Raw genomic sequence first — 26,839 nt, 5'->3', positions numbered from 1 at the left:
TGCATCTAATGAGCCATATGAAAGCTGTGCAAGTTCTTGACTTAAAACTAAAGATTCAAATATATTGGCCAGATGTACTGTCTGGAATTAATCCTACTGTTAACCTTTCCATCACCCTGCAACTGATCAAAGTGCAGATTACTGTATACCCATATGTTACTTAATGTCAGATTTGTTTTAATTTAGTTGATCAAAAAGTTTTTATGCCACCCAGATGATTCTCAGATTATATGAACAGTGCTCAATTATTCAAAATAGCAAAATACAATTTCATACTTTGTTCTCCAGATTAAGGATCAATTTAAGTTCTAGTTAGCTAAATTACTATTTTTTTATTATTTCTGGTGTCACTTTGTGCTTTATTTTGCCTATAAATTGAATAACGCATCCAAGGTTTTGGAGAATAACTAAATATGACCTTTTCCCCCCCAATTTTTCATATTAGTGAGCTAGTTATTGTTCTTTCCTTGAAAGGCCAGAACTAGAGGATAAATTTGAGATAGGTACCATGTAATAGTTCTGTGTATTTTTATATACTATGACTTTGTCAATCTTAATTCATTTCTTAACTTCTGTGAATTTATATTATTTTTCTGGTTTGTGTAATGAAGTTAACAATTTATTTGCCTAAATGCTGGAAGATGCAAAAGTGCCATTGTCCCGAGTATAACTCAGAGTATAAAGTAAAGATTGTCAAGGAGATGGACATCCACTTAATCCTAAACGAGTAATTCAGTTATCATGCTTCTGAATTCATAGTTACAAACAGCTTTCTGATATTGTTGTAAGAGCTGATACTGTGTGATTTGAATATACTGACACAGCAAAATTACCTGGGAGCCCCGTCAAAGACTGACTGAATTTCCTGGAAAAGTTTATCTTGGATTCAGAGTCTTTTGGTCAGGTCCATAGAAAAGAGATGTTTTAAAATGTTTTTACTATGCACATTCCAAAACTGGTCAGGAGCTATCAGAGCATTTAGCTGTGTTTTGGAACTCAAGAATTCACTCGTTTGGGCTGTTACTTTCATTTCTGTAAGTCTGACAGATATACCAGACTTCTCCTGTAGCTTTTCCTGTGTAATTGCCAAATTGTCCATTGTAATATCAGATGAAAGTAGATGAAATTACACTTTCTGAACCAGTCTCACAAGTTAAATACTCCTTTGCATGTTCACTGGTAATAACAACTCTTTCTTTTGGTTATTAAATGATAAAACAGAAACAAGAAAAATATCACCAAGAACACTGTAATATGTATTTTTTCAAACATTATCAACATATAACCATAATTTTCTGTATTGGCAAAGTAGAGCAAGTGATTGACCAGCAATGTTTTAAAATATATGATATTGTTTCAGTTTGTACATATGCCTGATTTTTCGGAAGTCCAGCGTAGGTCTGAAGATGTAACTATATATTCCTTCTAGAAGTTTCTGTTCTTTATCTTTTAATGTCAAATATTCTTCTCAATTGAATGGAAGCAAGGATGACCATATCTGTTACTACCAGTATAAGCTCTATTAGCACCAAAATAAATACCAGCATTTTAAAATAATTAGAACATTTTTTCTTTAGCTAGCAAATATCTACTCCCATATGCTAACTTTAAACAGAAACAATTGGAAATTGCTGTAATAGTATTTCATATTGTTATTTTGCCTTATGTGGAAGGTGGAGATGTATGTTGCTGATGATTGCAGGGACTGAATTTTTAACAGTTCATTCTACCACTCTTTTATATTGCTATATACACACCCAACCTTACCAAGGACAGGTATTTCTTAATGCAGCATTTGTTGCTGGAAGCATGCATAAAACCAGTTTTACCCAGCTATTAATTTCTGCTGAGTAAACTTTAATTTCTACTATTTTGACAGTATATTTCTCCCTCTCTTGCTCTCTTTTTAAAAACCATAATACATGAGTGCCAATATCAGAAATTCCCATTAAATGACCCTTTAAGTCCCCCCAATATACACAGATGCACACCCCAGTTCTTGCTAACTGCATCTTTCTAGGTTCATCTGACATCACATGTAGCAAATAAACACAGTTCTTAGGAGCAGAGATAAGAAATTACTCTGAGATGTTTGACTGGAACTTTTATCTCATGAGGAAGGCAGCTGTTTCAATAACTCCAAATAAAAATTGCTTTCACAGGATCAGTACCCCAATCTACATTTGTCTTGAAAGTATTTATTGAGGAACTACTTTGCTGTCTTTATATAAGGCTCAGATGTTTTCAGATGAAATCTTTCTACTCTGAGGATGTCACTTAAACATGCTGAATGTCTTTCTTTCAATTGAGTTTTCTTTAATCTCTAAACTTTAACAAACCAAAGAAATGGAAAAAGGAAATCTAGATTAGGCTGTCCTTATCACTTGCACTTCATTTGTAGTGAGGTAAAGGGCAAACAGGGTTCTCGGCAGAATAAATAGGGTTAAATTATACTAACTTGGGGCAGATGGTCCAGAGCTGGACTTGGGGAAAGGTCCTCTTTTTTTGGGAGAGCTGAGTGGGGTGTTTACTTCTGCTGAGAGAGTTCCCTTCTGCCAGCACAGACACTGCCCCACTCATCCTGACCTCTTGCACAGCTGCAGCAGCAGCCAGCCTGGCTTTCCAAGATGTAGGCATAAGTAAAATAGTTTGGTTTGCCACCCGCAGCAGTCTGCTGCCTCAGGCAGTTGGGCTACAGCCAGAGCCTCTTCTGTTCCCATGCATAGCTTGTCTAGGTAAGAGGAAACCTGGGAGCATCTTCAGGGAATGGAGCATAAGGATTTTTTTTGGTAGGCTACAGGAAACTGCTTCAGCCTTAGGGTTTATAGCAGCCTGGGAAATGAATGCTTCTTAATAGTGTTGGTGCTGAATATTCAATGGGATTATGGGTAGTAAATGAACATGGTCTTTCACATACAGGGATGGGTTGCAGAAATTCTTCTCCATAATGTGCAGGGAATGTAACAGGTTTCCAGAGAAACAGACTTCGGAAAATCCAATTAGTCTTGGGAGAAAGGAAAAAAAAACCATAAAGCTATGTGGTGTCTGGTTTACACATTTTCTCAGTGAAACAGTATGACTCTTGCTTTTTTTTTTTTTTTTTTCTCCTCCCTTTCTCCACAACTCTTCTTTTCTTGGGAAGGAAATAGTATTGTAAACACAGTGTTAGTTGCACACATTGGATCTAGACCACTTTTTTTTTCTGGACCACAGTGTGGGAACTACTTACCTAAAAGCAAAAAATGCACTCTCATTAAAGTATGAAAAAGCATTTAAAGCATTGTAACCCTCTTACATCCATGCTGTGGTGACACTCTCCCTTGAGTAATGTGGCTCAGTTTTCTGTTCCAAGTGTCAGGAAAGATATTATAAAGCCCACATACCCCACACCCCTCCCCACCATTGTTCTCTCTTTGTATTTCAGGTAGGAACGCGGGCCTGACACTGGAGTAAATCTGTACAAAGTGCATGCAGAGCAAGGAAGTTGCATTTCTTTGAATGACAACCCAGTCAGTATTGATGAAGCTGCATTTGTTTCCTCTACAATGGGCAATCTATATTCCAGTTACATCTTTGCTTAAATTATTACTTCCCTATCCCTGTAGTTAATATTTTAGGTCTCCTTACGGCCATTTTAGTAAGGGTGACAAGTTAGATTTACATGTTAATTCTTGATCCTGCATTGTTTTGTTAAGTAAAGAGAGCAGTTAGACACAAAATAAAACATACCACGAGTACTTTTACCTTTGCAACTTTCAACTTAGTCCAATGCATGTTTTGAAGATTGGTACAGATTTCACAGTGATTGGCATAGTGAAGGTAGTGAAGACAGGATTCTTCTTTTTTTGAACAAGCCTCATCATACCTGTAGGGGTCACTTGATCAAAATCACTCCTTGATTAAAACACTAATAAATACCTGTCTGGTGCATTACAGTAGATTTTTAAAGGATGTGAAGTTTAATATAATTAAGCATTTAAACATTTAACATATTCATGCATTTTTGTTAAGTGAAAGGAGTGAAGGTTGGAGAAAACAGGTTTTCAGCCCTAAATCTCCAGCGTGTTGATCAAGTAACATGCTTTTCTTTAAGAGTGATGATACATTGAAAGACGTGATGATTCTAAGCATCTAAACCTGTTCCCTACCAGCTTTAAGAACAGCAAAGTAATGCAGTCTTGAGTTGTAAATCTTCATTTAACTTTATTTTTTTACTTCTAGAACAATCTACAAGGAAGAGATGCTAGCATAATATATTTAGAAATCTCCACATTTTGATCAAGTTGGGTTTTTTTTCTGCAAAATTGTTGATTCTGTAAAAGCTTATGTTATGTGTAGCTTGTAATCTAATTGCACCTTGAATTTCTGTCAGATACAACTTCAGAAAACTTATCCTTTGGAGAAACCTTATTGATTCTAGTCTAGTTTAGTTATTTATAAAAGACAAGCTTACAACTTCAAATATGACAGTGATGTGAGTGGTGTTAATATATGTGCCACCAATTTTACTAAAATACAAAGTAGACATCCCCGTACTATATTTCTTCCAACATACGGTGTTTCTGCTTTCACTTTTACAATAGGAGAATATAGTAATTTCTTTTAAGAATAATTATAATTTCAGGTGATATGGCAGGCATCAAGTTGCATCCACTTATTTCTAAAATTTTTCATAGCCTAGCATTTGACATAAAATTTTTGTGTTGGCACATACCTGCATTGAAGGTTCAGTTTAGATGTGTGGGGACATATTCTCCAAATGTTGTAAGCTATCCCTAATTTGCAAAACTTGCTTCAAGTTTCATTTATCACAAAAATTAAATCTATAATTACATTGGGTAGCATAAATGAGGTTGAAATTAATCTGTGATCATAAATGTGGTTTAGTAATATAAAATATATAACATCTATTTGAATTTTACCAGACTAATTTATAATTTGGCATTAGCATTAAACAGCTGCTACCTTGAAGTGTATCAATTTGCTATACACAAATTTAAAAAAGAGTGGGAAATAATTCAGACACTCTTCTGTCACCGTCTGCACTTTCTCCACAAATTACAAACATGTGGAACTGCCTATTTTAATCCTGCTTTTCTTGGGCCAAGAGGTTTTCATCTTTGAGAAACTCCATGTTACAATTTACCTACCCCAAAGGAATCGGATGACAATCTGATTTAATGTAACTCCAGATTTAAAGTAACAATATTACAATATACATTCCTCTTTTATATGTTGTTTTAATGTACTATATATGGGTTGAGGACATTTCTTTGTAAACGTTTCCAGATGATATATATCATCTTCTAGATGCACAGATAGGCATAGTAACTCCAAACTAAATCAAGAACTTACCCCTGCATAAATTAGAATGACAAAAATAGACAGATGTAGTGTATAACTTCCAATGAGCTTTTATTTTTGTATGCAATTACCAGAAATTACATAACTAGAAGACTGATTCAGCAGTGAAGCTGAGTGAAATTGCCAATAAGAGGTTGGTAAATACAAATTTTGTGTATTGAATATTATTTAAGCAAATTACTTAGGTGTGTATTTATCTGTCCACCTCTGTCAGATTTCCAAAAAAGATTGTTGACTGTATTGCTTAGCTCTTAAAAAACCAAAAGTTTAAAGTCTCACTGAAATGGCTAGCCATTTTAGACCCCCAAAACTTTCAGCTAGCCCCGGACCACTGGTCTGAAGATTTCTGTTGCAGCCCCAGGCAACTAATTTACTTAACAAGAATTTGTTTTTAATCTGAGTATATTGAATCTTGAGCTCTTTGTTCAGCATTGTTTTCAGGATTGTTTTCCTGAAAAAAATCCAGTCTATCAACACAATATGCTAGGGGACACAATTGGTTGGATAATCATCACCAGCAAGCTAACCTGTAATTGCCCTGACAATGGATTTTAAATGGGATGATGCTTAAATGCATTTTACAGATGTGAATGCACATTTATCAACTGTTAGGACATGTAGGTAAACTTCCTGTGACACATCAGTAAACATCACTCTCCCACCTCACACATATGCCTTCTGATTTTTTTTTTTTTACTGGTTTATATGCTGATGTACTTCATCTTCACAAATCTGATAAATCTTTGTCAAGTATGTCTCAGGAACGTTTAGAGTTATGTTTGGAGCATGGATGAACTACTACTAGGAGTAGCAAAAAATTGCACAAAAACTAACAAAGAAATCTGGAGGAATGTTGAACCCATTAACAATACTTTTCTGTAGGAAGCTCACCCTCATCAGACAATTAATAACAAATATAGTTTTCCAGTGTAACTGTATAAACTCTGCTGCATTTATCAGTTGTGGACTTTTACTTCCCTCTTTGGAGTCACTGGAAAATGCTTTATTCATGTATGTTTAGACTTGAATCCATGGTCCTGTAACCCCATCTAATTTTGGTATTCCTACTCATAAATGGTACCTTATTTTTGGTAATCACAAGGAACTTACAATAAAATCTATCTGTACAGGGTACTGGGACTATTGTATAGTGCATTACCTTAACAAGAAGAAAATCAAAACTTTGTTGGTTGTAATAAAAATGCTGAAAACTGTATAAATAGGAAGTTGGACATAACTCCATTAACTAGTTCAGAAGCACTAAAATAGAAAAAAAAAAAGAGGCTGGTTTAGCCAGGTAAGTAGGAAAATAAGAGATGGGGACTTGGTTTGGTCAGAGGTTTACAACTGTAAACTCTCTACCAATGTACTTTCATCTTGTCAGTTGTAGAGATATATAATGCAAAGGCAAACAGGTTTTCAGGTCTTCCAGATAACGGATCTGCTATAAGCCATAGCAAGCTGAACTTACTGGGTGATGTATCTCTATTTGTGAGGCTTTAGGTGGTGTCCTCATGTTAGGATGCATTAAAACAGCCTGTGAAGTCTTGTAGACTGTGTGCCAATTAAAATTTGAGCCAAGCACACCACTGTTGTGACCAGCTTTGTCACGATGCTAAGGAACAATCCATCAGTGAAATTCTGTGAATGTTTGCTACGGTAAAAAGAAGCTATAGCAAACCACAAATGCCAGACATTAGGGATTATGTTAGTTGACAACTGGTCTGCTTTTTTTTGCATATGTTTAAAATGGCATGGTTGTTATGGCACTTATCTGGCATTTGAGAATTGGAACTCAGTTCCCTGTTTTAATGTATCATTACTTGCTTTCAGAGGTGTTTGTTTCCTCAGATATTGAATGAAGGTGACTGTAACTACTTTCTTTTTCTTGTTTAAAAAGGGTAAAACCTTGAAGGTTGCGGAGTATCCTTATATTATTTTAATGGAGGCACAGATGCGGGACTCTTTCTTGTTTTTTAGGTGTGTGACCAGGTTCTGTTCACTTTCAAAATGTAAAAATTTGTCTTGTTGTGATTATAGATAGCAGTCAGTTTTTATAATCTCAGAGGGTAAACTTTGTGAAGCCATTAGAACAGCCTGTAAAATCAAAGACCAATAAAAAGAGACACCTTGGAATTTCTTTGGTATTGTCTCCAAATCAGTAAATTATTCTTCAGCTTTACTATAGGCTAGATAAACCAGTGTGTCATTTTGGGAACCTGCCACAAAGGAAAAATTCAGTTTTTGTAGTTTTCTGGCCTTCATCTCATCTTCATCTTCATCACCTCCCTAAATTCTTCTATGTTCTGGATCATGAAAAAGTGCTCTGAATCTTTGCAAAATCATAAATGTCATCACCAAGCACAGATTTGTTGAAATAAATTACTTGAGTTATTTAAATGTATTAACTATCAAACCCCAATAAATCAAAAATAGGCAATTGAAAAAAAGTAACAGAAATACTACTTGCTATCATATTTTGCCAGACAATTTTACTCTAATCCCTGAAGTCTGAAAATTTAATGTAATAATCTAACCAAATATGATCCAAAGTTCCTACAATTGTTGATTACGCTGTGAAGCTAGAAAAGGTGTCTACACCTGGGTGTACCAAAAAATTCTTTCAATAATCTCATTATAAGAAAAACTCCAAGTTCAATCATAATAAATGGTTATAAATTTATCCTCTTGTTCAGTTATGCCCAAGCCATATGCAACAGTGGTGTGATTTTTATTATTCTGTATAACTGTCCCATGAGGCATAGAATATGAAGACCATTAAAAATCTTTCTGTGTTCCTCCTCATCTAAGTTCTGAAATAGTCCAAGTCAAGTTGGGCCATCTGATTTTTAAGCAGAAATAGGTGTGTGAATATTATTTTTCATCTTTGGAAAAACAGTGTCAGTATACCCTGTTCAGTATACCCTGTTGTTCTTCCAGTAGGCATTTTTCTAACTATACCTAGGACAAGAACCCATTTTCTGATTCCAGGTCCATCAAATGTATTTGTTGGTTTGTTTCTGACTTAGAGAGTCCTAACAAACTTTACACAGTTTAAAAAGGAAAGAACCTTTTTGATTTGCATACATGGATTATTATCAGATGTCAGGATCACTGCGACTTTCTGGTTTTGACAGTGGATTGTGTTTATAAACAGACAAGGATCAGCAGCATGCAAGGGTACAAGACCAAGTGTATGCATTGCTGATGTTCTGGTTTGAACCCTTGTAGATATATGCAAAGACCTTGTTCTGGCTGACGTGGACAGGTGGATTTGTATCCTCACTCTCTTTGGCTCATGTTTTTCAGCCGCTCTAAAAGGATCATAGATACCTCCACAGCTGAACACATCTGTACTTCCTCACTGTAATAAGACACAACTTCTCCTGTTGAGCTCTGGCCCTATAATTTTGTAATCAGACAGCAGAGTCTGATTGTCATAATTGTGTGCCTAATTTGCATTCAGAATTACCAACATTATGCATGTCAATTAGGTATTTGAGTCCACAATTAGATATTGCACATTCTGGTAATTGCACATGGAAATTAGGCACACAGTTGCATGTGAATGTTTGTGCACACAGTTGGACAGATATCCAATTCAAACTCTAGGAAATTCAGATATTAATCTACAAGGGCTCCAATGGGACAGCAAAGAGAAGCTGAGATGAACCAATATTATTTGTTGTGGAGTTTATTACTAAGAAGAGCTATTTAAGATGTAAAGATTAAAAGATGCTTTTTGACTCATTAAGAGCAGGGGACTCCTGCTTTCTGGGATCTGCGCGATTTCTGAAAGTTACTCAAAGTGGAATTGAGGTGTTTGTTACTTCATTCCAAAATCACTTTTTCTTTAAATTGAATTGATATTGTCCTGCCCTGACATTTTTTCACTACTAGTACGGTTGAAATATACTTTTCTGGTTTGCAGTGCTGTTGTAAGGGATTTAATTATTGAGTGGCAGTTGGAGACACATGTGGGCAAGTTGCAGAGAAATTTTGAGAGGTGTACTAGTTTGAAACTGTTTTTCTCATACACAAAGAGTACAATGCTTTTAAAAATGCCTTTTCCAGTAACAAAGAGGGCACTATAGCATGACTGGTAGGGCATTGCTGTACTGACTGGACATGTGAAATAGGAAAAAATGAGGTTTTGGAGATTTGGATTTTTTCTTATAAATTTTCCTTAAAACAACAGCATAAGAGACAATAGTTGTGTCTGACTTTGAAGTCAGAATAAGGTACCACTCTTTAAGAGGGTAAAAAACAATGAAAGTACAGCAGTACATTTTGATTATTTAATAATAAACAGCGTCAGCTAAATGTAGAGTGAACAATCTGAGGAAGCTATTCTTCGTGCTGCCTGTAAAATGCAACATGATTTCTTTTGGCATGGATCCAATTAATGCTACACATCCATGGCATCTGGTATGATAAAAAGGGAAACAAAAAATGTTAATTTGCATGTTGTTGTACGATTTTTCCAATGGACACACAGAGTGCTGAAATTCTCAAAAAACCAGACAAGACAAAGAATGGAGTTGGTTTAAAAAACAAATCAAAAACCCCCATAAACTGCCTCCAGACAAAGAAAGACCAAACCACACATGCATTTTAGTTATTTAATCCTTTTGCAGAATCACCTTTTGTAGCATCTGTTCACTCTAAGGCCTGAAGGCAGAAAATATTGATTTGTTAAAATTCATAGTGTATGAAATCGATTTTTAACATTTCTACTGTTTTGTATCAAACAAACATCACTATTATATTTCTTCATATATCAACAGTGTATTTTCCGGAACCTGTGTATATATATGTATATATATAGCTATGCCATGAGAAAATGTTTGTTCTCCTGACTGATCATGTGAACTGAATTAATATAATAGAGCTTATACCATTTACTAGTAATTTTTTGTAATCTGTTTATACTGTATGTTCATACTTGATAATGTATAAACTTGATATTGTAATAAACATTCCACAGTACTTGTCTCTGAAATGTTCAGAGATTTTATAAATTATTGTGGGTTTTTATAACAAAATAATTCTAGTTTAATTATGAACCAGAAATGTATTCCAAAGAGAAATATGATTGGCAGTAAATATTTATTTTAACATATCTGATTTATGAAAAGTTAAGATTGGAAATTTATTTCCCGTACAAAAAATTTGGCTTTATAAATTTTCAGAGAACTCCTTGGTTTCAGAGTGAATCCCTGTGTTAATAGGGAAGCATCTGTGGTAACTATAAACTAACCTTAGTACCATGTATCTGGGAGAGACAGGCTGTGAGCATAGGGCTGCTTTAGCAGATTGAAAACGTCTGGTCAACACATAACTTTGATGTTATGAAATCGGTTTTGTCATTGATGAAACAATAGTAAACTGCTTGTTTTCCATATTTTTTAACTGTTAACAATACTTTCTGTTTAAAAATATCAGCTATATGTAAAACTGGTTTTGCTAATGTTTCCTGGAGAATTTTATAAGCATGATGTATTTTAGGTTTTGAAGATTTCCAATGAACAATTTTAAATTCATATGAATTTTTCATATTTAATGAAAACCAGTTGTTTTTTCTGAGTTTCTGAAAAGCTTTAATGACAGTAACAGTCCTGTGCTCTAGTTAATCCTTTTGTATATGGACTGATGGCTGTGTGTATTAAAGTAACTCCGAGTACTGAAGTTAGTAGTCTGTGAATCTGACTGTTGGTCAGTTACTGTGTTTTGAAATAGCAATGAAATGCACTGTGCTGTGCTGCTGACAGTTGGAGTAGCCCTTGTATGGGAAACTGCCATCTTTGCATTGCCGTTCTTAATTTCCAGGCCGTGTTAGTTGAAGCCAAGAATATGTCGATGTGGCTTTTGATCAGTTTGGGCCTAAATTTCAGATATACTTTTGTAATGGATACAGTTGGATACAGAATATCAAGAGGTTGATGCATTTATTGAATATTTGGGTATTTTGTATTCATGCTTATTTTCATTATTACTTGCAAAAAATATGAAAGGCACAATTCAAGGGACAGTAGTAGTTTAATTTTTCTACAAAGATAATGAGTTTGATTTGATTTTCTTGCCTATAATAATGCTTTAAGACCAATAGAGTGATAAATAAAAATTTTCCTCTTACTAACCTATTGGGATAACTTTTTTATCCAGTTGTGGAGACTGAAATAATGCTCACAAAAGCACTGCCTCCCTTGCTATTTCCCACCACATATGTCTTAATTTTCTTCTTACAAATTAATTATTATATTTAAAAATTATTTTAAACCAGTAATTACTAGCACTATGGAGATACTTTTATTTACTTAAGTTAGCTATGTTTAAGTTGGGGAAAAGAAGAACCATTTTGCGGTGTAGCTGTATCCCTACGTATTTAGACAAACAAGACTGTGCCTTTTGTCTGTTCAAAGTATTGAGCTGCGATGAACCACATTTACTAGGTCACTATGAAGTAATTGTTTTGGAAAAGCAGCTCTTTTTTTGTGGCTTCAGAATTGCCTGGAGTCTAGGATGTAAATTTTCCTGTTTCAACTTACTGAAATTTGGTAATGAAACAGGAGGTTCTCTGCCTTCCAATATACTACTATAATATCTTTTTATTTTATGAATTTAAAAAAAAAAATGTTTCCATCATAGAAAATCAAGGGAGTGAAGTACTTGTCTGTTGATTTGCATAGTATCCCTTTATGATAGCATGGTTCATTATAGTGTTTTTAATGATATATTGCTCTTTCTTATAAACCTAAGAGAATTTGTTTCTCCTCTGAACATTTTATTTTTGGAAAGTAGTGCTAACATTGTTTTGAAAATGTGCTACTTAGTACTTCATAACTTACATTTCCTCTAAAAAATTACAATTTAATGTACATATTATATAGTAGTCCTATATTTTTTTTGAGTGCAAAATTTGTAAAATTTGTCATACTTCTGAGATATCTGGAGAAATAACAAATGTTTAGGAAGAGGAAAATATAGGATGAATTCTGACCTGTCAACCTCTAAGAACTGCTAGTTACAAAATCCTACCCATGCTCATGGCCAGCCAGTATGGCGGTGCATAATTGATGAGCCATTTAAAACTGAAAAAAATTGGGTTTAAGTGTGACCACACAACATAATACTGAAGATAGTCACATATAGCTAGCAAGTGGTTAACCCTGTCTTTCTTGTTGTGTAGAGCAGTTCTTTATCAATCTAAATATTATATTGACATTGATAAACTGCATTTAAACTGTAATGGCCTAATGATTAGATTCTACCATTTTTTTAGGGAGAGATCATAATAAAAATTTGAATCCTAAAGCTAAATTTCAAAAAGAATTTTTTTTGTTAAGTAGCAGATCCCCAAAACCTAGAAGCTGAATAGTTAGAAAGAATATCAAATTTACTATGTGAATTAAAAAGAAGATACAGATATCCCTAAATAGAAACCCAAACAAAAAAAAAAAAAGGAAAATTATTTGATTGAATAACTAGCCAAATGCATATCTTGTGATACCTTGACATTATTATTGTTCTAACACTTCCTTAGTTTAGTGTGACTTCAAGAGTCAAAAGGATTAACCAGGAATTACTTTGTTTTATGAACTGGTGTATGTAGTCATTTAAGAAGCAGGTCTAAAGAAGAATTCAGAAATCCTTAATCATTGATATCAACATGTATCTTGTAACAATATGCTGACAAATAAAACCTTGTTCATGTTTCAGCATTTCAGGGAACACCTTGACAAACTTTTTGCAAAAGGAATTGGAATGCTGGACATTGCTTTAAATGAAGCTTTCAACATGCTCAATGAAGTAAGTTAATGCTTTTCAGATTTATGCTGCTGAAACCTTTGTTGCTATTTAGCAATTACTGTCAATTATAAGATAATAAATTAGAACTCAAAAAATGATGATAGTAAAATATTATCTATAGCACAATAATGCTATATAATCTATATGTGGTGAAAGATATAAGCAAATTTACATTTTTATATGTGTAGCTTTTATATTGATGTATTTTGTGGCTATCTACATACACCTACACATACATGTGTACATTAAATAAGGTTTATTTCAGTAGCTGTTCTAGGTGTTAAACAATACTAGGGTAAAAGGCAAATTTCACAGTTTAGATTGTTCTGTTTTTCTTTGGAAGGACTAACATTTTAGGAATGACAGGAATTTGTATATTCATTAACACTTTGAGAATACACACTCAGAGTCATGAAATGATTGTTCATTGGTTTGACTTTTAGCATGACAATTATAGCTTTTATAAAATAAGTTATTTGAACACTTTTGTACTTGACTAAGATAGAGGGAGAAATGTAAAGCTTTGTCTAACCAGCTCAGAGGTATTAATATTATTTTAAATATTTATCTGCCAAAAACATTAGGCTAACTTTCTGATAACATTCCTGTGAATAATGTCTATAAAGAGGAATGCAGTCTCTAGAAGATGAACATCATGATCATGGAAATAATCTAGTGCAGGGCATCTAGTTGCCCTCCCAAACTCCACATAAAATCAGTGTAGCATTCTTATTTGTCCAGGAAATTGTCCTTCAAAGGATATTTTAATTAAAGTCAGACCCATTGTCTTTGCCTGAAATCCTTTTCCTCAAAAGGTGCACATGAGTCTTAGTGGTTATCATGAAATGATTTTATGTAGCATATTTCAGAGATTTTTTTTGTCATTTCTGGCAAAGGTGAAATACATTGTCATGCTACATATTCCAGCAAAGAATGATTTTAGCAACATTTTGATTCAGCTGACTATATACTTTCTTGGGAATGTATATTGGAAAAAACAAGAAAAGAAAGGAGAAAAGTGAACAGTAGTAGTAATGAAAGAGAATTAGTATGAGGGAGCAAACGAAAATAAAATGCACCATCAAATACTTATCATGATATTATGAATCAAAACCCTACGTAGTGTGATAGGATTAAATCCATTGCTTACAACCTCTGTTACTATCAGTTTAAATACAGGGTTTCTGTAAAAGAGAACGTCACTTTTTTTTTTTTTAAATGGATAATTACAAGCAGATCTCTTCTCCAGGATCTCTAAACTAATGAACACTTGTAAACTACTATATCACAAAGCCACAGCAAAGTTAATTAAGCAGGATATATGTAGCAAATGACAGTTGAAGGGCTAAAACACTAAATATGTCAAAGGCCAGAGCAGATGTTGTGGGGGAAAATGTAAAGTATTTCAGTTAGCCTCAAGAGTGAGGAAAGCAGGAATCGGATTAAAAAACCCCAAACACTCATTTGTGTCCCAAGTGCCAAGAGCCCCAAGGTGAAATACTAGCGAGCAGTGATCAATGAGTCCTAAAGAAAACTTAAACTCTTATCCCAGAACATTCACATTCTAAGACCTGGAATATTAGCTGTTATTTCAAAATGATGCTACATGTAATCCCCACCTAGCATTTTCTAAGGCAAAAACTGAAAACTTCTGTTTCTGTGGATTCTTTCGGAATGCTTCATCTTGCCCAAAGTTCACTCTTTTTAATAGGATGCCAAACCCTCGTTCTTTGCATCTTCTTGGTAACATTTGAAGTGCATTAGTGAGTCAGCAAAAGTGACTAAACACCTTCCAACAGGACCAACTCCTGCTAAGTGGTTGGATGTTATGAGTAAGAATCATCAGCCTATTAAAACATTCCCTATAGCTTTCTTTGAAGTTAATATTAGCAGCTTAAGATATGATTGAAAATGCTTTGGTGCTTCCAGAAAACCTTTCTCTTTATTAAAAAAAGAAAATATTTAAAGATTATGCATGTATTCTTTTTAGTAATCTGAATCAATGAAGAGGTGAGTTGATCCTGATTTAGAACCCCTATGTGAAGGAGACGATTATATTATTATTTTTTTTTTAAGTGAAGAGGGGAGGTATCATCTAGAAAGGTAGAGCAACATCAAATTCCTGGCATGTGAATTAAAATCATGTGGGCTTTTAATCATTAAGTAACCTTTAAAATAGATTATGCAAGATCTTCTGTTGCTTTGAGTATTTCAAACAAGATTACTTAAAGGCTTTCAAAAGCTTTTTGAAAGCAACAAAAAAGAGAGGTTGCAATGTGATTCAAACGCAAGACAGTGATTTGATGCCCAAATTATTGGGTTGAAATGTATGGACAATGTTTTTTAGATGGTCAGTGTCTTCTAAATGTCTGATGATGTTGTGATGAGAATGTAGCTCCTTGTGTATTTAGCCACTCTAGTTTGTCTACAGATAGAAGTTAATATCTTCTCATCTGGTTATCATGGTGGCAGTCCAGCTGGTGGTAGTTAATATTGTATAATGTTAATGTTAGTGATGGATACTTCCAAGTAAATACACTATGTGTTTCTTTCTAAGAACAGCCTGTCCTTGAGAGAGATTCACACTTCATATCCAGAAATACATATTTATGTGTCTGTGTGTGATATATATACATCAGCGTTAAAAGGAAAAAGAAATTATAATGTTTAGAGACAAGTTTTAAAAAATAAACAAATCAATGCCTTGTTCATGCTACTTGAACCTCTGTAACATATTCAGGGTATCTGCAGGTGTCTGTTACAGAAGAGCCTAAGTTTAGGGCTGACATTTTAGACCCCCTATCTTGCTGCTTGATAGTTCAGATCCAGAACTAGTTTGCTTTATCATTCTCAGTTTGAACAATGCCTTGGAGTGTTGACTGGGATACTTCATTAGAAGTCAATTCACCCTTCCTCTCTGGTCAAAGTACGGCTTTGAAAAGAGGAACCGTTTTGAAAACTAGTGTCTCTTCTTTAAACTGAGATACATTTCTTTCAGTGTAAAAGTTACAGGGACTTAATTCCTGTCTCACAAATTAAATTCAGTAAAACTTCCTTACTAAGCGTAGTTGTAGTATAGTATTAGTAAAGAAAGCTGGAAAAACAGTTTTATAGTACATTTTTACTTTTAATGAAGATGCAATTTAGCTGTATTCTGACTTGAGTTTCTTCATGTAATGAAAACAGTTTTGTTTCTCTTTTTGCCTGACATTTCCCAGGCCACCTCTCTAGCCCTAGTAGATCCAATGTCTTAAAAATCATGTACCTTTAGAATTAATATGCATCCCAGCTAACCTCATTGGATTTTTAGAATACAGACAAAGTAGCCACAACTCATGAATAACAGATGATAGAATAAAGATTGAGCTATGCCAACTGATGTTTTTGGAAAATTATTCTCCCTCACATTTACCAGGGTAGTTTTGTAAAGAAATATTTCAGTCACAAATACAATGAGCAAATTCCCTTCTTTTTTTTTTTTTTTTTCTTTTTACTCTTCCCCCCTTCCCCCCCTCCTCCTTCTTTTCCCTTTTTCTACTGAGCTTATGTTCATGAAAATGTTTTTAAGTGTTTCCTTAAGTATAGTAATTTCCTTTTGGGAAAAAAAAATTCAAATCTGATAGTCTCCTGGAGGAAGAAAATCTCATTTAAAATAAATAGTTAACTGTCTTTTGATTGAAGGATGTACCTTGCAAATGAGACCTCAAAACAAAATATTCTCCAAAGGGTTTGACTTGACAAGTGTGCCTGCCTTTATACTGTAGGATCATAGATTAACTAACGGTTCCAATTCCTTTGTATCCGTCTTGAAGCACAATATAGATCAGCTCTTTTCTGGGCATAAAATCCTAAAATGAGAAGATGAGGGTCTGCCTCCACCCACTGCCCACTTGTTCACCCAGACAGTGTGGAGCTGTGTCCCTCATGTGGTGCATGCCAAAAATGACAATGGGAAAAGCTGCATGAAGTAAAGAATGCTCTAGGTTGTTTCTAGAGGGTTTATTAAAAATCCCATCATGGGCACTGCATAGTCTTAGGAAACAGATGCACAACAGTAAACAGCAACCAGCCACAATACAAGAGGTGTTCTATACTAGTCTTCCAATCTGTATAAACTGAAAAATAGCCACTATAGTGATAAAGAAGACCTGAGATGAGATTTTTTTTTTTGGTTTGTTTTAAAATCTGTGAGGTGACTGAAGTTATAATGATGTATGTTGTATAAAAATCTCATTAGATAAACTGATAGTTTTGAGAATAAAGGGAACTGACATCCCATGTACTGAATTGTACCTATGATAAGTGAGAGTCTTTTGATCTGTAGGGTCATGATGGATCATGCTACATGTATGTTCAGATCTATTCAAGGTGGAGTAATGAATGTTTCTATTTATACTATAAAAGGGAGCATAACAGCTTCAAACCATCTTGCATGTATACCTCCAGAATTGACAGCATAAAAATATTTTCCATTATATACAGGCATACTGGCAAAGTCTCTGGGAGCTTCTATTAAGCAGCCTAGGCCAGAGAAAAAGCTACTTACTCTCTCCTTAAAATAGTACAGCTAACCATTTTCCACTTTGTCTACTGGCTGTGACCTTTATGTGCCAGAAATCTATTCTTGTGAATTATAGGTTAGCTAAGGATGTCTGGCCTAGATTTAAAAAAAAGAAGCGGGGGGGGGGAGTGAAGGGGGGGGGGGGAAAAAAAAAAGAAAAAAAAGGAAACAGAAAAAAGAAAAAGCTTTGGTTTACACAAATAGTCTATTAAGACTATGGTTGGATTTTAGAATGGTTCAGGGGTTACACTAATTAAACACAGTTAATTTTGCCTTGTGATTACCTTTCAGTATTTAGGTAGATTGTTAAGACTTGAAGATGGTTGATACTGATGTCTTTGAAAAGCATGTATAAAAATCCACTTCTAAATTCTTTCCAATCATCAACTTATGCAGTGTTCATTATAGAGTGTAAGAATAGAGAAGTGCTTGGTACAGTAGTTAGGCACCTACTATGTCATGTGACAACTGCAATTATCTCTTTTGGTGACAAATGCGGTCTTTGCAGTGATTACCTTTAAAAAATCATAGCCAATTAAATAAAATTCTGTGACATTTCAAAGACTGTTAATCACAACCAAATGCTGTAAATGTCAGGATGCATTGAAATTTTTGCTGCTAACTGATGAATCACTGAGTTAATTGTAGTTCATCATAAGGCCCTTGTCATTGTTATTATTATGGAAAACACTTTCATCACTCTTGCTATTCAATAAAATTAAAGTTCTAGACAAATATGAGAAGATATTACTCATCAAAGCATTTGAATTTAATCTCATTCTTCAAAATATTCGAACAGACGGCTATCTAGAATAACGCAGATGCAGAGTGATGTTTTTTAATAAATATATGAAGGCATTCCCCCTTCATTAATTTCCTTTTTAATATACCTTGCCTCTTTCAATGTCCGTATGAAAAATATATCCCTTGAGAAAGTAACTTCATTTTTATGAGAAAATATTGGATCTAAGATCATACTAATGAAGGAATCCCACTTTAATAATTCTGGTTCTGGTTATGACTAAAAAACCTGTCATGACTGAAGAGTTTTAAGGATAGACTGCCTTGCAGGTGTCACAGATAGGAGTTTTCACACAGGCAGTGACCAGAATATAGCTAGCTCTGTAAACCCACATTAGTTTCCCTTTAAGTAACATGTTTCTATTACTGTTCACTGAGGTTCCTGTTTGATCAAAAGGAAACTGGTCTGGAGGAGAGCTGCAGATGGTATGGATGATTGTTGAATGATATTTGTGGATGTGACTACTCAGATATAGAAGTGTGAGGGCTGAAGAAAAGAGGACAGAGCACTACTGGAACCCACCATCCACTCCCTTTCCTACTGCAGGCATGTCTATAAAGATGACATTTTTAGAAGTTAACTTTTTCTAGAAAAAAGGTTATTAGAGTTTTGGGAAGAACAGTGAATATGTAAGGGCAAGTAGACTGCAGAAAGCTTAAAGGCAAAGCAGTTGCTAGCGCAAATCAAACTAGAATACTCTGAATAAATTTTGTTGAATCCAGAAGCATTCAAGTCCCTGCAAGGCAATTCATCTTTAAATTTTAAATACTATTTCTTAAATGGGACCACCCTTTTTTGGGCACTATTCATCGCAGATAGGCTGGTGAGGTGGGACAAGTTAATTATTGCATGGCTTTCTCAGTACCAAAGGAAAGGAGGTAGGATGAGGCCTTGTCTGACCTCAAAGTTGGTAATGTACCTGAAAACTACATAGAAGAGAACAAAAGGAGATTGTTCATTCATTAACATGTATTTAAATGTTAGCCCAATCTATAAAGAATTGTGTGTAATGGCCCCAGTTTATTATTTTCACAGATTTTTTTAGTGTTCATAAAGAGTAATTAAAAATCAAATAATTTTCCAACTTTGCATTTTTTTGCTGAAAGCTGGATGTTTCACCTAAGTTCCTTGAATATATAAAATAATACACAGACAAATAAGAACCTATTTGACAATAAGAACAAATGGAGACACATGGATTAAAAATTAAGGCACCAACTCCAGAATCAAGAGATGAAAACTTATGTTGTGACTCAGGCCAATTTACTTGCTCTTTGACTAGGAGAAAATCCTGTTTGTGGAATGATGAAACTTTCTTTCAGTACTCCAAAGGATATGTGGATTGCTGTCTAAGTACCTGTGCTCAAGCACTTCTGTTCAGCAGCTTGAATTACTTGTATGTATTCATTTTGAGTAATAGGAGAATCTGAGAATATATAAATATTAACTTGGTTTTCCCAGATAAACATTTATGAAAAATAACATATGGAATGTAATCCTGAGTGAATATGAATGCCATATGAATAGTCATATGTTTCTATAAGTGGTGTATCTTCTGTACTTCGCAGTAAAATTATCAGTCATTTATTTCTTCTTCCCTTTGTGTAGCTTGTTCTTTTAAAACTATATCTAAATCAAAGGAAACTCAGTGTAGATGCATCGGTACATATCATCTATCTAAAACAGGGGAATATACTTTTAATTTGGGGAACTGCTGTATTTATGTATGTTTTTATTTTTCAAGCCAATAAAATGGGGATATATAATGAATTGCGATTCTGTCACCCAATTGAAGTTACGATTCAGTAAGAACATGGTATCTATGATAAAATGTTTTCAACCTGAGACTTTTTCACCTACTTCTAAGCACGCTAGAGATTTGACAAAATCCATGTTTATCCACTGCGATCCTATCTATCTTCATCTAACAGGAATGTGCTGTAACTAAACGATTGTTTCCTTTCACAGTTTAATCACACAGGCCAAGGAAGTATTTGCAGCCAAGCCATAATGTTGATTACTGATGGAGCTGTGGACACATATGATACAATATTTGCAAAATACAATTGGCCGGACAGAAAAGTAAGTATGTTATCACCTTTATTTGATGGAAAACTCAAAGCTTCATATCCAATATAAAGTGTATGCATATTGAAAAGTCAGTAACAATCTTTCTAATGATCTAAAAATTATTTTGGATAACAGGATGCTTCACTAATGACAAAAATGATGCTTATGTGATATTGCTCGAGGATAGAGATGGCCTTTTACTGTAGTAATGAATTTAGGATAATAAGGTATTAAGGAAATATTTTCCTCCAGGGTACATTTTTGACCATTATATAATGCTTCCCCTGGGAGACATCATTAAACATGAAAAAACTTTTCTTTCTCCCAAAATACTTATTAATAATTCAATGCTTTTTGAAGCTAAAGAGGGGTATGTACTGTGGACAGTGAACGGTTTACTGTGACTGGAGAAGGAGCAGATGTACTCATTTATTTTAATTTCTTTATTTGGCAGAGCGAGGGGTAGAGTTTGCAATTGGTGAGATTTTATTAAAAATGTATTTGGTCCTATTGATCTGTTGTGGTAGTTTGACCTTGGCTAAATGCCAGGTACCCACCAAGTCGCTCTATCACTCCCCCCGCCCCCCCCTTATCTCAACAGGGCAAAAAAGGGGAAAGAAAATAAGATAGGAAAAAACCCAACCCTTGTGGGTAAAACAAAAGCAGTTTTAATGTAAGCAAAGCAAAGGTCCGCGCACGGAAGCAAAAGGAAAACAGATTTATTCTCTACTTCCCATTAACAGGCAATGTCGGGCCTTCTCAGGAAGCAGGGCTCCGATATGCGTAGTGGTTGCCTCAGAGGACCAAGGGTGACACCCCCCCCGCCCCCCCCCTTCTTCCTTTTTCCCAGTTTTATACTGAGCAGACGTCATATGGTATGGAATATCCCTTTGGTCAGTTCGGGTCAGCTGTCCTGGTTGTGTCCCCTCCCAAGATCTTGCCCACTCTGTCCCACTAGGGGAGGGGGGAAATGTTGGAAAGAGCCTTGGTGCTGTGTAAGCACTACGCAGCAGTAGCCATAACATCAGTGTGCTATCAACACCCTGCCAGCTCCCAACATAAAACACAGCACCATGAGGGCTGCTATAGGGGAAAACCAATTCCGGCTCAGCCAGACCCAGTACATCTGTATAAAGAAATTTGCCAAAATTAAATTGCTTTGTTATATAACACATGGATGTTATATGGTAGTACAGAGTGCCTTGAATTTTTGTGATGAGAAAGCTCTAGTAGGTCTCACGTTTGGATGTGAAATAATTTCCTTCTACACTTTTTATCTTCTGCTAAAGCAAGTTTGGGGACTATTTTAGGAAGTTTTCGTAGTTTGAGATACCTACCATGTTATGTGCCTGTGGAAGCAACAAGCTCACTCTTTGAAATTGAGCAATTAATTGATTAATCTGAGTGTGCTGTGTGGGGTTTCAGTATTCTGTGGAAAAAGGTAGTAGTTTTGATTTGTAGTTTTTAGTCACGTTTCTCTCATTTATAAAACTACATTTGTTTTCTCTTCTCCCTTTTCTTGTTTACCTGAACTAAACCTCATCTATTAGCAATCAGTGAGCAAGAGAAAATGGGAAATTGGTGATTTTTTACTGATCTTCTGAAAATGTTATATGTTGATTACTGTCATTTTGTATAGCAAAAATGGCACACAACTATTCTATTTTTGTTGGTTAAGAGGTTTTTATTCAGAGAATGTAGAGTACTAACTAACTGCAATTTGAAGATCTATTTTCTCTTCAGATACCTTACTCACTCCTTTTATGTAACTTCATTCTCTAAAAGAAGAAAGTTCATACGTTTTGTGATTTTACCAGTACATGCCAGGAAGTCTGTCATCTTTAAAAGAATGCAAGGATGCATCAGTAATTGTGCATATTCTGAAGAGACCTGTAATAGTTTTTGTGTGAATTGATGCTAGCCCTAGTGGAAGGGATGAGGAAATTCAGTATTTAATTAATGCGTTAAGATGTAGAACTAGATGTTATGAAAGAAGTTCCATTGTATGTCAGCATTTGTCCATTTTGGTATTTATCATACTTTGTTGGGTCACATCTCAATTGGCAATGGCAATATTGCTGAAATAGAACAGAAATATTTGTTTCTGCTCTGTGACATACAAGAAGTGCTTCTTTGAAATGTGGTGATCCACTATTTGCAAGTTGAAGAAGAATACATGACCTTTGATTTTTGTCTCCCTACTTTTTCTTCAGTGCTTTTCACTGAGATTATTTGTTGCTGGTATTTACAAGAAAATATCTCCTGCCTTTTCTTATTCAGTATTTAGTGGTGAAGATGGGTGATTCTTCAGGGGTAAAGCTTTTATTGATTTTTCTGTTAATTAATTAGACATTTGGAAAGTTAGGGCTTTATAAAATACATTTGTCTGGTGAAATTACAGAATAATTCTGGAACCAGTAACATACTTGAAATGTAGCTTGTTTTTCAGATATTTAATATTCAATATTTAATCTGTTTTTATCAGACAGGTCATATGTTATGATTTTATTCCTAAGTAAATTAGTGTAACTCCTTAATATTATATATATGGCTTAAGTCTTTTATCAGCTGGCTGTGCTCATATAAATGCCTGGTAGTAATATAGTCTCAATATATCTCTTGATTCCTGCTTTGTATTCATGCTTATTTCCAAATGCTTTCTGAGAGAAACAAGACAACTATAACCTGATTGTGAAATTATTATTTTAATAGCTGCTTCTTCAGATCATAAATGTTAATAGACAACAGACAAATTTTTTTCTTTTTTTGAAGTAATACACAGATGTTTGCATACAGTTTCATCCCTATAGAAATGTTCTGAGAAGTGTTAAATTCAGCTATAACCTTCAATATTTACTGTTAATACTTTACTCCATTATATCTTGTAATGATTCAAGACTTCCATGATCAGATGATGTATGAAGAATTTTCATTAAGCAATATAAAAAATTAAAGAAATTAAATTTAAACAAATTAAATAGAGGATATGAGGAATATGACTGAATCTAAATTATCTTTGGCATTTCAATCAGTATTTCTGGCACCTTCCCCCTCCCCCTAATTTTCTCTCATTTCCAGTTTTGATATGATTGAGTGACTTTGCAGGCTAGCGTTAGCTCTGTTTTATGAAAATATAACTCATTTTGTTCCACTGGAAAGTAGGCTTAAATTTTTTTTTTTTAAAAAAGAAGTATTGTGCCCAGTAATTCCTCTCTTGTTCAGTGGGATATTATCTGATTTAAGTTGTTAAGTCCTCAAATGTTCCATGAGAACATTTTGCTTTACCTAGTAAACACTGATGTCTAAGGAGATATGCAGAATCTCTCAGGAGAATGTGCCTCTGATGTCTTGTATTTTCTTACAGTATGAAGTTAGTTCCTGTCTTAAAAATGGGAAGACACCATGGGGAAACTCAGTCTATCATATGAAATCAGTCAGGAAAGAATTCTCTGAGTCAGTCAGCTAAGTATTTTCACAAAATCATGTGCTATATATCTTTCACGTGCAAATCAACAGCTATATCTGAGATACCAATACTTTGCACAGCTGTTGCAATAAGCAGCAGGACAGGTTTCCCTTTGGGTATACTTCTGTAAAGGCCTAGCATGAAGAAACCTACCTTGTTTAGCAAGGACATGGTGTTTAGGGAATAGATTTTACTTAATATGCAATATTCTACCCAACTCTTATAAAATATTTAATGTATTATACAGTCTTCTAATTGTATATAAGAAAATATGTAGAAAAAAAAAAATCAAACCTGTTTGTCAGCCTGAAATGTTTCAGTATGAAAAATGTAAAAGATTTCCATATGTATGCTTTAATGCATTAGGGCTTTCAATGTTCTTTCTTGGATTTGTAGGAAGAATTATTGAAAACGCAATATCCTCCATATTTGCAGTGTCAGTGTGCCTAAAATTTATGCATGCGGTGCACTTCAAGATCACCTGCTTTTGTATTACACCATCTTTATTCTCTCCAAATACATTTTTTATATTTATAAGTCACACCTTTGAACTGCTTAGTAGGTTTTTTTTCTTGCATTTTTTTGTTCTCTATTCATCTAGATCTCTATTCATAGTGATCTTTCTTATCATTTATGTTTTTCCTGCCATTTTAATACTGTGATGGACAAAGTAATAGCTCTAATTGAGATAAGTTCTTCAGTTTCTGTTTACCTCAATTACCCTGTCGGCAAAGTACCTATTTCAGTTATGTTTTATCTAATGATAGATAATATTAAACATATCATCATTAGTTGCAGCAGAAACATCTTGTTCTCTTATAGAAAGGAACAAATTCTTCATGTAACTTCGAAGGCTTTGCCAGGTTGTTGGTGACAATCTCTAAAAATGGAGTGAAAACATACTGTCACCATGCAAATAACAATTAATATTTTCTTATTTTTTCCAAGCCATCTATATCTTTGCAAAAGACAGTACTTTTTAAAAACATATGGGGATAAGAGCACTTTATTACATGTCCTTGTAGATGTATTCTGCCTGACAGCTGATTACAAAGCTGCTTCTTTCTGATAATGTATTAAATAAAAATTGTGTTACAATAAATTTGAAATTTTCTTGAAAGAAGAAAATACTGTTTCTTTTATGAGTCCCTATCTTCCTCACCCAAAAAACACTTCCCCATGTTTTCTTAACATCTTCTGCTACTTAAAATGTAAATCTAGTAGATACTATCTTTATAACACACTGTTTTATTTGTATGACTAAGACTAAGTTGTTAATGTCTATTTCCTTTTTTTAAATGAGTCCATTCATGCAATCTTGCACTTTAAGGAGCTAGATTCTTACACATTATAAATGAGTTTATGCTATCTACATAATTTTTATCATTCATGAAACTTGCATTCAGTATTTTCAAGTTTCCGTAATTCATTCATGACAGCTCTGCCACATGAACTACCAAAATGAGAACAATTAATCTTCAAGAGTAAATCCATCTACACGTCATATAAAAGCCCAGGTTTTCACCATGTAGCAGAAGTAAGTATTTAAAAAGAATATTACCGAGAAAGTGTTTGTTTTCAATTACAATATGATATAGTTGCAATACTTCTTTTTTTTAAGATGTCCTATTTCAGGAGAAAGCCTTTAAGTCCCAAAATATCTTTTTTATCTCAGTTGAAACAGAGAGAGCAATGCTTTTACTGTATATTATTGCTTCTACTATTATATCCAAATGCACTGGTAGAAACCAAGCAAAATACTGCACTTACATATTTCATTAGGTACCTTATCCTAATTTAAAAGCATGAAAAGACATTCTTGTTGTGCGGTGGAGCAGGCAAGCGGACATGACTACAGGAAAAGATAGCCCTTCAGGGTTGCTCCCAGAAAGTAGTACCACTAATTGTTTCTTCTTAAATAACACAATCCTACTTCCACTCTATTGGAAAATTCCAGGAAGTAACTAATGGAAAATTCCAGGAATGTTAACCTTATAAATGTTGCTCAAATGCTGTAGCATATCTAAAAATGAAATTACAATGAGATCAGAGATATTATCAGAGCTTCAAGCCCTGTCATGCTCTCTGTTGAAAGCCATTTTAGTCAGTAATTGAAGATTAATAAACTTGGAACAGAAAGTATCTACTTAAATAATATTTAACATATTTTGACATTTTAAACATAGCAAGACTGTTCTCAGTATGCTGTGACATTGCAAAGGAAAATAATATAGTAAATCCTTTTGTATGAATGCATGAGGAAACACTTTAAAACTCTAGTGACTCACCAGCAACTCCATGAAGTGTCATGATCCATTTTCTCCACTGGCTAAAATGACCAAATGGCTGCATATTTTGCAGCATAGGTCTTTTTCTCTCCTCCTTTTCCCCTTTGTTTTTATGTGGCCTGTCAAGTTCTATACTTCTATATAGCCCATCTCCTCAGTGTTTTGGAGAAGCCCAAAAGCATATCTTCCATGACCATGATTCAGGACAGAGTCTAAATCCCATTGAGATCAAGGAGAAATAAGTACATAATTGAAATACATAAGCAAATATTTTTGTGAAATTTCAGTTTGGATACAGTCTTCTAGTATTCCTCTTTCGTATGGGTTGATGCAGCACAAGTGGTCAAGGAAGATCTCATCTTTATGAGGTGTTCTGACTTGCAACATCCAGAAATGGATGTTCTGCTCCCTCAGCCTGGTGACTCTTTACCTGGTGATATTGTACCGCATGCAAAATCTGGAAAAGAATTCAAAAGAAT

At 34.4% G+C, this 26,839-nt stretch overlaps 1 protein-coding gene across 1 annotated transcript in view; it reads left to right on the top strand.

Annotated features, from left to right (window-relative positions):
* Positions 1-26,839, top strand: part of CACNA2D3 (calcium voltage-gated channel auxiliary subunit alpha2delta 3) — a 468,701-nt gene that overhangs the window by 218,175 nt on the left and 223,687 nt on the right. The window contains exons 10-11 of the mRNA XM_074879359.1: positions 13,084-13,173; positions 20,505-20,618. Coding sequence (XP_074735460.1) covers positions 13,084-13,173; positions 20,505-20,618 — 204 coding nt within the window. The remainder of the gene's footprint in view (positions 1-13,083; positions 13,174-20,504; positions 20,619-26,839) is intronic.

This window comes from Strix uralensis, chromosome 10 (genome assembly GCF_047716275.1).
Source record: "Strix uralensis isolate ZFMK-TIS-50842 chromosome 10, bStrUra1, whole genome shotgun sequence".
In the NCBI taxonomy this organism is placed as follows: domain Eukaryota; kingdom Metazoa; phylum Chordata; class Aves; order Strigiformes; family Strigidae; genus Strix; species Strix uralensis.
The sequence above is the reverse complement of the archived record's forward strand: the minus strand, read 5'-3'. Positions and strand labels throughout refer to the sequence as shown.